Below are 15,244 nucleotides of genomic sequence, written 5' to 3'. Positions count from 1 at the left end.
GTCACTACTGGTAGCATGAGGCGATACCTGGACCCTACAGAGGTTGCACAGGTAGTCCAACTTCTCCAGGATGGCACATCAATACGTGCCATTGCCAGAAGGTTTGCTGTGTCTCCCTGCACTGTCTCAAGGGCATGGAGGAGATTCTAGGAGACAAGCAGTTACTCTAGGAGAGCTGGAGAGGGCCATAGAAGGTCCATAACCCATCAGCAGGACCAGTATCTGCTCCTTTGGGCAAGGAGGAACAGGATGAGCACTGCCGGAGCCCTACAAAATGACCTCCAGCAGGCCACTGGTGTGAACATCTCTGACCAAACAATCAAAAAACAGACTTCATGAGGGTTGCCTGAGGGCCTAAATGTCTACTGCGCCCTGTGCTCACTGCACAGCACCGGTGAGCTCAATTGGCATTCGCCATAGAATCCCAGAATTGGCAGGTCCACCACTGGCGTCCTGTGCTTTTCACAGATGAGGGCAGGTTCACCCTGAGTATATGTGAAAGACGTGAAAGGGTCAGGAGAAGCTGTGGAGAATATTATGCTGCCTGTAACATCGTTTAGCATGACTGGTTTGGTGGTGGGTCGGTGATGATCTTGGAGGCATATCCATGGAGCGACTCACAGACCTCTACAGGCTAGACAACGGCATCTTGACTGCCATTAGGTATGGTGCAGTAGGTCCTGGTTTCCTCCTAATGCACGACAATGCCCGGCCTCATGTGGCAAGAGTATGCAAGCAGTACCGGGAGGATGAAGGAATTGAAACAATTGAATGGCCTTCACGATCCCCTGACTTAAACCCAATAGAACATCTGTGGGACATTATGTTTCGGTCCATTAGGCGCCGCCAGGTTGCTCCTCAGACTGTACAACAGCTCAGGGATGCCCTCATACAGATCTGGGAGGAAATGCCACAAGACACCATCCGTCGTCTCATTAGGAGCATGCCCCGACGTTGTCAAGCATGCATACAAGCTCGTGGGGGCCACACAAGATACTGAAAAGCATTTTGAGTAGCAGAAATTAAGTTTTTGACAAAATAGACTAGCCTACCACATCTTCATTTCACTCTGATTTTAGGGTGTCTACACAATTGAGCCCTCTGTAGGCAGAAAACTTTTATTTCCATTAAAAGACTTGGCATCCTTTTGTTCCTAAGACATTTCCCTGTCGTTATTTGTATAGATATCCAACTTCATATTGAGATCTGATGTATCTAATGTGTTTCTTTAAAGTGTTTAATTTTTGTGAGCAGTGTATATATATATATATATGTGTGTGTGTGTGTGTGTGTGTGTATGTATGTATGTATGTATGTATGTATATATATGTGTGTGTGTGTATATTTATATATGTATATACAGTGGGTACGGAAAGTATTCAGACCCCCTTCAATTTTTCACTCTTTGTTATATTGCATCCATTTTCTAAAATCATTTAAATTAATTTTTTTCCTCATTAATGTACACACAGCACCCCATATTGACAGACAAAAAAAGAAGTTTTGAAATTCTTGCAGATTTATTAAAAAATAAAAACTGAAATATCACATGGTCCTAAGTATTCAGACCCTTTGCTGTGACACTCATATATTTATCTCAGGTGCTTTCCATTTCTTCTGATCATCCTTGAGATCACCTTCATTTGAGTCCTGCTGTGTTTGATTATACTGATTGGACTTGATTAGGAAAGCCACACATCTGTCTATTAAGACCTTACAGCTCACAATGTATGTCAGAGCAAATGAGAATCATGAGGTCAAAGGAACTGCCTGAAGAGCTCAGAGACAGAATTGTGGCAAGGCACAGATCTGGCCAAGGTTACTAAAAAATTTCTGCTGCACTTAAGGTTCCCAAGAGCACAGTGGCCTCCATAATCCTTAAATGGAAGACATTTGGCACGACCAGAACCCTTCCTAGAGCTGGCCGTCCGGCCAAGCTGAGCTACCAGGGGAAAAGAGCCTTTGTGAGAGAGGTAAAGAAGAATCCAAAGATCACTTTGGCTGAGCTCCAGAGATGCAGTCAGGAGATGGGAGAAAGTTGTTGAAAGTCAACAATCACTGCAGCCCTCCACCAGTCAGGGCTTTATGGCAGAGTGGCCTGTCGGAAGCCTCTCCTCAGTGCAAGACACATGGCAGCCCGCATGGAGTTTGCTAAAAGACACCTGAAGGACTCTGAGATGGTGAGAAATAAGATTCTTTGGTCTGATGAGACGAAGATAGAGCTTTTTGGCCTTAATTCTAAGCGGTATGTGTGGAGACAACCAGGCACTGCTCATTACTTGTCCAATACAGTCCCCACAGTGAAGCATGGCGGTGGCAGCATCATGCTGTGGGGGTGTTTTTCAGCTGCAGGGACAGGACGACTGGTTGCAATCGAGGGAAAGATGAATGCGGCCAAGTACAGGGATATCCTGGACAAAAACCTTCTCCATAGTGCTAAGGACCTTAGACTTGGCCGAAGGTTTACCTTCCAACAAGACAATGACCCTAAGCATACAGCTAAAATAACGAAGGAGTGGCTTCACAACAACTCTGTGACTTTTCTTGAATGGCCCAGCCAGAGCCCTGACTTAAACCCAATTGAGCATCTCTGGAGAGACCTAAAAATGGCTGTCCATCAATGTTTACCATCCAACCTGACAGAACTTGAGAGGTTCTGCAAGGAGGAATGGCAGAGGATCCCCAAATCCAGGTGTGAAAAACTTGTTGCATCTTTCCCAAGAAGTCTCATGGCTGTATTAGCTCAAAAGGGTGCTTCTACTAAATACTGAGGGTCTGAATACTTAGGACCATGTGATATTTCAGTTTTTTTTTTTTAATAAATCTGCAACAATTTCAAAAATGTTTTTATTTTTTTTGTCTGTCAATATGGGGTGCTGTGTGTACATTAATGAGGAAAGAAATTAATTTAAATGATTTTAGCAAATGGCTGTAATATAACAAAGAGTGAAAAATTGAAGGGGTCTGAATACTTTCCGTACCCACTGTATATGGTTGAGGCATAGATTAGACAAGGAGATAGTGGGTAGACAGAAGCCTTTATTTTGATAGCACTGATGGTGAAGTGTTTACGTAGTTTATAATATTGGTGTCTTTTTTTCCTCATCCATTGAATGTCATGTAGCCAGTGTTTTTTATTATGTAATAGTGAGCTATTTTTGAGAAATTGGATGTTGGTTTTAAATTTTCTTATTTTGATTTAGCTCATTACGCATATATTAACGGAAGCTGTTTTGCCTAGGTGGTTGTTCTGGTATTGTGCATGCAGATACTTACTTGAATAGGTTTATGTTCAAGCCAATATAATCCCTGCTGACTTCACCACTCAAACATTAACTATTAATTTTCATTTCCTTCTTTTCTCCCTCCTTCACCCCTTTTTCCTTCCTCCTTCTCCTCCTGCATCCCATGTGTTGTCTGTGCTTGTTTGTGGTTGGACTCTCCCCTGGTCAGTATTTTTATTTCCAGGAGGTGCTGCCTGTCCTTGCTGCTAAGCATTGCATCATGCAGGCCAACGCAGAATTCCATCAGTCTATACTGGCAAAGCAGCAAAAGAAATTTGGTGAAGAGATTGGAAGACTACAGGTAATCTTTATAGGCTTTGTCCTTTTTAATGATATATAAGTTATATTATTCAACTATGAGAACTACTAAGGCCTAAAATAGTTTTGAGTTTGACATGGGTTGGGTGAAGTGGAAGATGATAGTGGTTGATGTTAGGTACTATAGAGGGTTTGCAGAATAGACTCAGTACTGAATATTGTGGCTGCTAAATGGATGAGAGCTCAATATAAAATGAACTCTGCTGCAAACATATAAATTGGCTAGGTCTCCTTTCACCACTCTGTTTGAACATGAATATGAACTTGGTGTGATGCAAGTTGCTAGTCTTTAATATACAGCATTATGTGAAGAAGGATCTGAACTTATTCTTGGTTTGTGAACATCCTGCAGAAAGGCTGTTTTTCTTTAAATAATTACATTATGGTTGTACAAGGTCTTTAAATTTCACATAATCATTTGAAAACATCGATAATGTACAATACCATCACTTCAGGCTGGTGAGGGGACCTTGAGTGGAAAGGTGGAGAGGTGACTGTGGATCATGAATAATTGGCTGTTCTACACTAGTCAGTGTGAGGTTTGGGGAAAATTGTGCACAGGCATTTTAGCTTCGTACACAAGAGTTATTTTTGTTGTCTCACTGACTTCACACACATCATGTTTTTCGGTAATGTTATAATGTTGTAATTTGTTCCAAGTTCATTTAAACTTGATACAAATCACGATGCCATATTAAGGTGAAACTCTAAAATTAAATGTGCCTCATCATAAATTAGATTTGAATAAGACCTTTTTTATGGAAACAAGAAGATTCTGTTTGCTTGTACTCACACAAATGCAGTGTCTTCAGTTGAAAGTGAATCAGCAAGCATTATACAAAAAAAATCTTCATTGTGTCTGATTGTAGCTTGGCTATAGTACATGTTTTGTCTTTTCTTATGTGTGCCAACAATGTGCTTCAAAAGGTGCATAAAACTAACTTTTTATTGGTATAACAACCTTACAGTGTTTGACTGATTTGATAAATAGTGTAATCAATTTATTTTAGATTATCTTGTGTACACAGTACAATTACATTCCATTGCCCACATGCAGTGCTTGAGGTGGAACTAAATTATTAGCAGTATCTTGTTAGTCCTCCCAATTTATTGTTAATTTTACATGACTCCCATGGAGTTTGGAGCATGTTTTAGAATATGATATCAGCCCCCTTGAAGCTTTGAGCACTGCTGATACCGGCCCACTTGAAGTACTGTGAACAAGACTAAAATTTATCACCACACTGTTAATGTCCATGAATCTTACTGCATAGATTATATAAAATATAACGCCATAGTGATAGGCCCTAGTTGTTTTGCAACCCTGCCCAGGATAAGCGGGTTTGGAAAATGATGCTAAATGAAAAATATTGTAATGTTGTTGACAATTTGTGTTAGCCTGCAGTTCAGTCACCCACGCTATGAGCTGACATTCCATCATGCAAAAGAGCAGCTTCAGGGGACCAATTTAAAAAGTCTCCAGAGAATTCCATCTTGTGCGGCTACAATAAGCTATCATTTTAAGAAATGAGAGTCACCTAAAAGAAAGGTGTAAAGTGAGAGAAATCATGGAAATTCTTGCGTTTGTGAGCAATTGCACTCTTCCAATTCAAACTTTGCGTGTGACACGCTGATAAAGCTGCCTTCCCTCCACTAGAGCGCACTCCTGCAAAACTAGCATAGCACAGGAAGGTCACATGCATTCTTCTGTGAATATGAGTGCCCAACAGCTTTCTTGAGAGCTGCAATATATTAAAAAAAACCAGAAAGAAACAATTAACATCAGCAACGTGTCCTGCCAATCGGCGATGGGCGATCTCATCGACCATTGCCTCAGCCCTAAATTATACTGCATAGATATAGCATTGTGTAGTGCATAGCAGTCATTAGACAAAGTTTTGGTACCTGAACACTTTCTTCTAAAAGACAAGATGCCTTCATTCTGATAGGTATCATTTCTACTTTATCTAAATTGTATTGTTTCCTCTCCATGTGTCTGCAAGATCTCTCTGCTATGTGTACATGCCCTTTTATCATCCTCTCTGCTTATTTATATGGTCTCTGTACGTAAGCAGATCCATGTGTTGCACATGGTGCACTTTCCTACCTTTTTGTATTATTTGCTTGTCTTAGAAAATGGCCTCTGCCTGTTGCCGCTTGTTATGGTGACCTTGAATTGCTTCACTTCATCAGGCATTCTGGAGTAAAGCCTAGGTATCAAAGAATTAATATGGAACAATCTAGATCCACAAAAAAGTCCTTGTATGCCAAACTGTAAAATCTGTAAATGTGATTGTAAAATAGAGGCAGTGGATCCCAGAGAACTTTTGCTCTAATGAAGAAGTATTATTGCTCAGGTTGCAGTGACTGACAAACCAGTTAAGGTTCCTTGTCTTACACTCTTTGACACTACTATATGAAGGGTTAATTTACATTTCGAAACATTGTAGGTTGGCAGTGTCCTTCTTTTGACATTAATTTCATGAGCTTTAACTGCAAAGACCAAGTCTTAATTCTGTGTTTTCATTAACTGTATTTTTATCTTTAGCACGCAGCTGATTTGGTAAAGACTGTGGCATCTCGTTATGATGAGTACATTAATGTGAAAGATCTCACAGACAAAATAAACAGGGCTCTCACAGCGGCTCGAAAGGACAATGACTTCATTTATCATGACCGAGTTCCAGATCTCAAGGACATGGACTCAATTGGCAAAGCTGTTCTGGTGAAACCCACAGCAATCTCAGTACCCATGAGCCAGAAGTTTACTGGTAAAGTATCCTTGTCTTTCTATAATGCCACATACTCTCATACTCTGATAGTGGGTTTGTTAGTGAGTCCTGATTTTTTTTTTCTTCTGGTGTTTAAGCAGTCCACATTGCTGTCATTAATACAGTACACCCCCAAAATTTGCGGGGGTTATGTTCCTAGAGCACCCGTGAATTGTGAAAAACCACGATTTATGGATGCGATTAAAAAAACTGACTACTTTTAATAGTTTAAACCCTAAATATGCTCCCAAAAACTTTAATTTCATTTCAATCTCAGCTTAATACATTACCTAAAAAAAGAATGTAAAGGTAAACCCGTATACTGTACTGATATGGCATCCGCAGTGCTAGAATTTAAATTACCGATGTTACTGCTCTATGTGCTGTAATTCATGCAAGCGCGTTTCCATTGCCAGAAGCCTAAGGCAGGGTGTTTCAGCGGTATCTGGGGGCTTTAACCCTTAAACTGCCACATACTTGGGGGTTAATGCATCTCTGGACGCCAAATACTTTTTTGCTGCACTTTTTAAGTAAATGTCACAATTCAGAAAGAAAAAGTGAAATTTTAAATGGAACACATTTTTTTTCATGCAAAGAGCATCACAGTTACTGCAACACTGATCATTTTACACACTGCTAATGAACTGTAAAATCTATTTAAAATACTACTGGAACAATATGTACAAGGTGCAACTGACGCCACTGAGCCAACTGCGCTTGAACTGGCACACAGAGGTAAACGCTAATATTTGCAGGCTAGCAGTGTTCATGAGCTGGCTACTCACTGGGAACCGACAATAGCCAGTTGTGGTATTTAATGAATGTACGTCACCAAATATACTCAGCTCCTACGTGCTGGCAAATGGCACTGGGAAACGACAATAGCCGATTGCGGCAGTTTAAGGATTAAGAAGAACAAAATGGAAACCACAAGAACACTCAGCTGGAGATGCGTCACAGGGCAGCAGTCAATCAGCAGCAAGGGGAAATGAATAATGGTGTAGCGGTCTGGTGCCGCTAAGATTCACACCGTCAAGAAGACGGTGATTTATTTATTTTTATGGTGGAGGTACCAGGGATACACCCAGCCTTGTCCCGACCTGCACGCACTCACAAACCAAGACAAAAACAAAGTGGACCGATAATCAAACAGCAAATAAACAATGAAAACAAATAATAATAACGATACCACCCATGTTCCCCTTACGCCGATTATAAATTAAATACAACAAAGCACCAACAAAACACACACAGTAAAGTCCATGAAAAACGGCAGCAGATGAAATGTAATGATGAAAGTAGATAGTCCAGAGATCCACACGTTGAATAGGAATGTAAAGATAGACCTACTGGTAGTTCCTGAAATGGTGCAGACGAGTGGACGGGATCAGGAGCGCTCCTTTCTTCCCAGGATGGCAATGAATCCACTTATAGTCCTCATGTACACAGGCAGACGGCAGACAATCCAGGCCCCAACCACAAAATGATCCAGGACAAAACGAATAAGTACAAGTAGCCCAACAGAACGCAGGCAGAGAGACAGGAACTTGAAATAGAAATTACAAAAGCTTTTTTTTTTCTTTCGGTCACCCGACTCCCTTTTGAAAAGCCGCGCTGACATCCTTTGACCCCAACAGCCCCTGCACCCTCAGCAGAAGACCAATCAGAGCCACTGCAGGGACTGCTGGGAGTTATAGTTTCAAATTCTAGTAGAGTACAGTGGTCTCGGATTGGCTACCATCACAAGCTGCGTTTTCCTCTACGGTTGCTTCCTGTTCTCTCAACAGTGCAGTATTGCCACGAAAAAAGCCATAACAAATTGTGGAGGATATTTGCGGTTTCTGCTAACAATTATTAGTTAGGGTCTAAGGAAAGGGGGTCTACTGTATATTCTCGCATTTTTCTGGTGCATGTTTTGCAGTTAGACTTGAACCTACAAGTTAGTCAGGTTTGTGATAGAACTGAGAAACCATTCTCTAGGACGTTTAGGATTACCTGCCTTCTTTTACATATCCTGTGCACTGCTCTGCTGGCCATAGCTTTGACTTTATACAGATTGGCTTGGTAGTGAAACATCACCAGGTTAAATAAGACTGTACATTTGTATATGCTGTGGCCATTTGCCTATTAGGGATTGTTAAATTGTTTCTTTCCTCTGCATTGTAAAGGCAGAAGGCAAAGCTCAGCAAAATATAAAACATACTTGAAAAGTTATTTGCTTCTCAAGTGAAATCAGTATTGGAAAGCTGGGGTTATGTACTTTAATTTGTATATGTAGATTTTACTTTTTTGGCCTTCTCTTACTGACAGTGTGCCATACTCACACTTTTTAATATTTATTTTACTACAAAAAATAAGGCATACATTAGAACTTTGAATAGATGTATCTTCCTGTATAGTGCATCATACACAATGTCTGTTCCTGGAAGGTTTCCTGTGATGTAAGAGTTTAAGCCCCACTAAATTGCACCCACACCAGGGCTTTTATGTTCTTTTTATGGTCTTTTGGGGTCATGCTTTCCCAAACTGTTTGGATTATGTGACAGCAAACCGTCTATCAGCAGGTTGTCTCATGCATTTGTCTCTGAGTATGTGGATATTTTTGAGTTTCCATGTGTCCAGCTTAAGTCTGTTTACTGTCACAGTGAGTTGTACTTGTAAGGGAAAGAGCTGCCCCACCCAGAGATGCAAAAGAAAAAAGCCTTTGGTTTAGTCCTAGTCATGCAGATGCAAACAAAGAAGGGATATAGCAGGGAGGGGGATGGCCAGAATTGGTTTAACTGTTTTGATCGCTTTATACATGATTATCTGCTTTTGTGCCTTTTAGTGAGAAGTCAACAAAAATGACACATTTTATTGTATAACTAAAAAGACTACAATATGTACCGCACCAACATTTTTGAATTCTTTACGATGTTCTACTTTGTCATCTAATCTTTGTCCTTTATTTTTGGCCCTGGGCATGGTTAAATCTCTTTCTTGCGTGACGTATTACGCTGCTTGTGTTGTGAAGGGGGGTTCTGCACGCCTGCTAAGGAGATGCGGTCGGATCATCTGCTGTCTTTCTGCTGATGCTTTTGAGCTGCATTTTCCTCTTTTCGTGCTTCACGTTGATTATTTAAAAGCCTGTACAGCAGTTGTCTTTTTGTCTCGTGGTGCCTTCCGAGAAGATCACGTCTCTTCTCCCTCATCTCCCTTCCCAGATTTTTTTTTATAATAGAGAGATGTGTGTTCAGCATGGAATTTGCAAAAATACGGTCATCATGAATACTGTCCAGCCATTTCATTGCAATGTCAGTAAATGAACATTTGTAATCACAGGTGGCTTGGATGTTAAGAGAATACCTGTCCTTTGCATTCAAATAATCCATGGAATTTAAGGATGGCTCCTTTATTTCTAAACGAGTCCCAGTGAAACCATCCTACAAGTCCCTCAACTTTGTATACAGTGACAGGTAATTGTATATGCACAGAGGCCAAGTGGACTGTAATTGCTTCACACACTTGCCTTACTATTTTGGAAACCACCTGTCTTTCCTCAGGTGTTTGCCATCTTGTGTATTCTCTTCTCATCTGCTAAACAGTATGTTGTACAGGCAGCTTTTTAGATAACACTAACTGGCAATCTCATTACAGCTGCCTTTCTTTCGATGTGTGGGTGAAGCAGCTCACTCAAAGACAACAGCAATGTCCTTGACAAACAATTCTCTTCAGCAACAACCGATTCATTCTCAAAGTTGTCCCACCAACTAGAGGTCTGTTTTGTTGGAGTGTTCAATGTAGCAGTGACCTCCATAGCGCATTCTGACGCCTCTGTTGCTCAATATGGTGATAAAGTAATTGTACGTTTAAATGTAAACTTGTAAAAAGTCCCTATAACACCAGCACTACTTTAGCTATGACCGCAATTGCACAAAATTACCTTGTGTAAGCAAAAGAGATAATGGTGCACACACTGATGTGAATTAAAGAAGATACCACCAACACACACGTGTCTACACATGAACGGGGAAGATAGAGTTTCTAAAACAGCTTCACCCTGGCAGGAGTCAGAATTTTTCAAAAGGTCTGGTTTCAGGGACCTAAAACCCAATTTGCATCTGGACAAAAGGCTATGTTTATTAAAAAAAATACCTGGGTACATATGGACAGGGTCTCATTTTAGTGCTGCTCTTTGTCTGCTGTACCCATAACAAAAATCTTAGTACAGTTGGTTCTGATGTGGTTAGGGTCGGTAGAAAACACATACAATTATCTAAGGAGCATTGCTTCTGAGTTCCTGTAATATTATAGCCATCTTTGATAGCTTCATAAACTTAGAGGCTATTTTATGACTAAAACATGCATGGTCTCCATTAACCTTCAGTGCCGGTGATAAGCGGTGTTCATTTGTTATAATGAAAAACTCCACTTTTCAGCATAGTGTTTGCTTTTGACCGATAGAAAAATGATCATTATTCAGTGGTATGCTTTAAAATGGCACATAATAATATTGATGATAATTACTATTATTAAGTAGTATTTAAAGACAAAATGGTAAGTGGTGTCACTGCATATTTATAACCAAAAACAATTAGCAAATTTCTGCAGAATACCATTACTAAAGAAAAAAAAATCATTGTTTTAATTTTATAATTTGTTTGTTTGTTGTGCCCTAACTGTTTGTTTTAATTAGAGTCATGGAGGCAACATGTTCAATCTATCATACTAGGAAACATAATCCCCAAAAACAGTTTTCAGGCTGTTCACAGGTTTCCCAAGATAGAGGAAATCCTTCCAGTGTTTATGTCTGGCCTGTGCCCTGTACACTTGCCAAGGCAGGCACTCAGAATGGATATTATATTTGCAAACCATTTCAAATGCCTACTCTTGATCCACTTTCATGTCCTTCCTTATTGTCTGTTTCCTCACCATATCATATCCTAGAAATACTGCACATGAACTGGTTTTTGCAGTTGTTAGCAGTTATTCTTTTGCTCTTTTCTCTATAAAAGGGAACTGTATGCGATAAGTATGGTTATCACAAAGATATGAGTGGCTGCCAACTTTGATTTTAGATGAACTCTACTTGTTTCTTTGCTTTTCTCAGATCAAACATCACTACAGTCTGTTTAGATTTGGCTGTTCCAGATTATGAAAAGGTGAATGTGGCTCCTTAGAAATTCTGTAAGATACAGTGTAGATTAAGGACTTGAAATAAAATCGCAGAATATGAACATATTTAAATGAACACAAAATATTACAATTTAATTTTTTTTTTAATTTAGTGTTAGAAATATGAACATCCGTGTCTGCCTATTTTTGCTGTTTATTGAAACAGTTTGAATTTAAAAATATCTAAAGATCAATATGAGATTATTCTATACAATGTGTCCATCTGTTTTTGAACATACAGTATTATGTCTTGGAACATGGGATGGAGTGTGTTGCAGCAGCATCACACAGCAAACAAACCTGGATGGGATGCTATTCAGTTACAAGTCGCACAAAGGTGAAATGGTCAGATATAACAAACAGACTTGGATTGAAACGTTGAATTTAGCATTTCTAACTGTGAGAAAGTAATGCTAATCCCTATATCAATATAGCAGTGTTTTGCATGTTGCTTGGCTATGGAACTAGGAAAATAAATGTACTCTGCACATTTCAAAATGCTTCTACCACCAAGATTCCATTTATATGTAGGTATTTCAGTACCTATATTCATTATATAAAATATTTCAGAATAATCACAAGTTTTGTATTTCAAATTGAAATGTTTTCTGTTGCATTGATTCTGAATGTATAAAACAGGCTATTAGAATGTACCATAACTAGACACATGGAAACCAACAGAATCGAATCAATAGTAAAGAAACAAAAAACAGTAGTTTTTGTAAAAAATTGGTAATAAACAGTTGAATACAATAATTATCAGATATTTGAAAAAAAAAGAAACAAAAAAAACATGAAAGAAGTTCCTGCCTTAAATCTCTAACAGCCCCCACAGTACACTTGTGAAGAAATGTGTTGTAAAAAACTGCACCACCTAATGATGATGATGATGACGACAATAAAGATAAACCATCTTTTTTGCCATAGAAACAGAAAGGCCAAATACGTTTTCTAAAAGAATTAACTTGAGCCATTTAAAAAGAAAATTTCAGAGCTAAAAATTTCTTCCAGAAAAATGACAGATTAAGGTTTTGGGAAAGGACTGAGCTATAAATTGAAAACATTACAATTTATTTTTGAAACATAAGGTAATCTCTTAAAGTGTCCTTGTTCTCCTCACCCCAACTAGCTCATCCATCTTTGATGATGTTGTAAATAATAAATGTAACACTAGAGTGACTTCAGATTCATCATCTTGACTGTTTTGTCTTGCAGCAAGTCAATGTAGAACCCTATAAATTACAGTTATTCAGATTCTTAGATCTAGTAAAGGAAGAGATAAGAACACCCAATTGGACCAATCCTTTTATTTCCTTGGGAACTGGTACTATATTTTCCAGTGGACTGCAGAAAGAACTAAGCTCAAAATCACTTTTCAAACGACAGTATTTATAACATCTGTCAAAGAAATAAGAAAATGGTTTGGCTGTGCTTTTCAGGATCTTGGCTTTATTTATTTAAATAGTCCAAAATTGGTAGGTGATAGTTGGGTACCTATCCTAAATGGCATATCAGTCCATTTTCATATATTTCATGTGTGTGGAACACTTTAACGGCACACTGTAATTTCCCAACATTTTTGACCTGGGAAGAATTTCGGACTAACCTAGGCTGAACATGCAGACATTACATTGAATGTATCCCAGTCCAGAATCAAATGGACGGACAATACTACCTGATACCACGTGATAGGTTAATCAGAAATGCTGTCATAACAGAATACACTTTAGTAGATTTTTTTGGCAAAAACAATTTTCAACTTAAAATGTAGAAATTTAAACAGTTTTGTTTAATTTTTTTTCCATAGATCTTTTTGAAAAGATGGTTCCTTTGCTTGTTCAGCAAGCTTTAACCGTGTACAATCAAAGGAAGGCTGATATGGTGAACAGATTAATAGGCCAAATGAGAGAAGCCACTAATCTGTCAAATGGGTAAGACTATCACATAACTTTTATGAAGACATAAACAATTGACTTTTGAGTACTCATATATGCTTGTTAGTTTGATTTTGATATTTTTCTTTTTGTTTTTTTTTTCTTACTGTGAGAGGTACAGACATTTGGAATATCTCTTCCTAGCTTAATTTACTTCCAGTTTTTGTAATTCACTATAGTGTTTTCATTGATTCACACACACCGTTTGTCCGTTTCTGTCTCTCTGTCTCTGAATTTGTTAAGAGTTTTTTTTAATTTATACTAATACACAAATATATATATATATATATATGTATATATATGTATGTATATATATGTATATATATATATGTGTATATATATATATGTATATGTATATGTGTATATATATATATGTGTATATATGTGTATGTATATATATGTGTATATATATATATATATATATATATATATATATATGTGTATATATATATATAATATAATATATACACATGCCATCCTCTTTTTTCAGAGTTCTGGCTTCTCTGAATCTGCCTGCAGCCTTGGACGACCTTTCTGGAGACAGCATCCCACAGTCCATCCTAGAAAAATCTAGAGCTGTCATACAGTATGGGGGTTTGCAAACGGTTGATCAGCTTATAAGAGATCTACCAGAGTTGCTACAGCGGAACAGGGAGATTTTGGATGAGGTAAACTTTACATATTCTTCAAGGTGAAAATTGTTTGAATGTGACATTGCCACTTGCTGCACACTCTGTAATGTACATTGGGCATGATATGCTACAATTGAATTTTTGTTTTGTTTTTAAATGGAATATTTCACCCATAAAATATTGTAATCTCTTATTTAAATGGTGTTTTTTGTATTGATGGCCAATAAAAACTTGTGATCTCATGTTTAAGACAAGATGGTGCTGAATAGAGAGAGAGAGAGAGAGGTTAGGAACATGTGCTGATACAGCGCATTGCCGCATCCTCCACATGACAAACCAACTCCGAATCCCGGTAACAGTTTTTTGCCTTTTTTTTTTTTATATAATGTTTTTCTGCGTGGAACAAGCTGCTTTATAATAGTGTATGACTCAACAACATTGTTGAAACTTAGAAGTAATGTTTCAGTAAACCTCAGTGTCCAAGGCTTACCTGAAGATATTGTGTGGAACTCTGCATACGTACAGAACAATGTTGGCCATCAGGAAACAAGTGTGTTTTGTTTCCCTGGGACCTGGCTGAGCCCAAACACTCCAAACAGAGCCATTCAACCTCAGAGCTTTTCTCTGTTCCGACCTCAACATGGAGATCACTGGCAAGACAAATGGAGGTGGTGTGTGTGTGTTTGTTTTTTTAAAATTTTTTTATTAAACAGCTCCTGGTGCACAGATATGGAAGTTGTCTCCCTGTCCTGTTGACTCCTTTTGGAATATCTAATGATCTAAAGTGGAGACATTTTTACCTGCTGTGAAAATTTTTTTTATTGCAACTACAGCTGTTTACATTTCATCAGAAGCTCCAGCTGTGACAGTGGTGGATGAGTTGTATACCACCAGTTGTAAGCAGGAGAACCAGCACCCAGAAGCAATCTCCATCATCGAATACCTCAACCAATTGCAACCTCAAGAAACACGTCCCTAAGTATTATTAGCATGTCACCTGCCCCATCAGGGGCTATCAGACACTTGATTAGATTAAATATTATTTGTCCCCAAAGAGAAAATAAATTGCTACGCCACACGTAACACTAAAATCCGTGGAACATATGAAAAAAGTCACCTTAAGGGCCACCATTAATTTCTTCGCACCTGTT

The 15,244-nt window shown here is 38.6% G+C and overlaps 1 protein-coding gene across 2 annotated transcripts in view; it reads left to right on the top strand.

The window, feature by feature from the left end:
• LOC120515750 (programmed cell death 6 interacting protein) overlaps positions 1 to 15,244 on the top strand; it is a 212,591-nt gene that overhangs the window by 148,067 nt on the left and 49,280 nt on the right. The window contains exons 7-10 of one of the 2 annotated variants that reach the window (XM_039737034.1): positions 3,469 to 3,585; positions 6,151 to 6,373; positions 13,335 to 13,458; positions 13,952 to 14,129. In XM_039737034.1, the coding sequence (XP_039592968.1) occupies positions 3,469 to 3,585; positions 6,151 to 6,373; positions 13,335 to 13,458; positions 13,952 to 14,129 (642 nt within the window). Of the gene's footprint in view, positions 1 to 3,453; positions 3,586 to 6,150; positions 6,374 to 13,334; positions 13,459 to 13,951; positions 14,130 to 15,244 lie in introns of both variants that reach the window. The other variant, XM_039737033.1, reaches the window with a different exon arrangement.

The sequence above is a fragment of the Polypterus senegalus genome, chromosome 15 (genome assembly GCF_016835505.1).
Source record: "Polypterus senegalus isolate Bchr_013 chromosome 15, ASM1683550v1, whole genome shotgun sequence".
Taxonomy (NCBI): Eukaryota; Metazoa; Chordata; class Cladistia; order Polypteriformes; family Polypteridae; genus Polypterus; species Polypterus senegalus.
The sequence above is the reverse complement of the archived record's forward strand: the minus strand, read 5'-3'. Positions and strand labels throughout refer to the sequence as shown.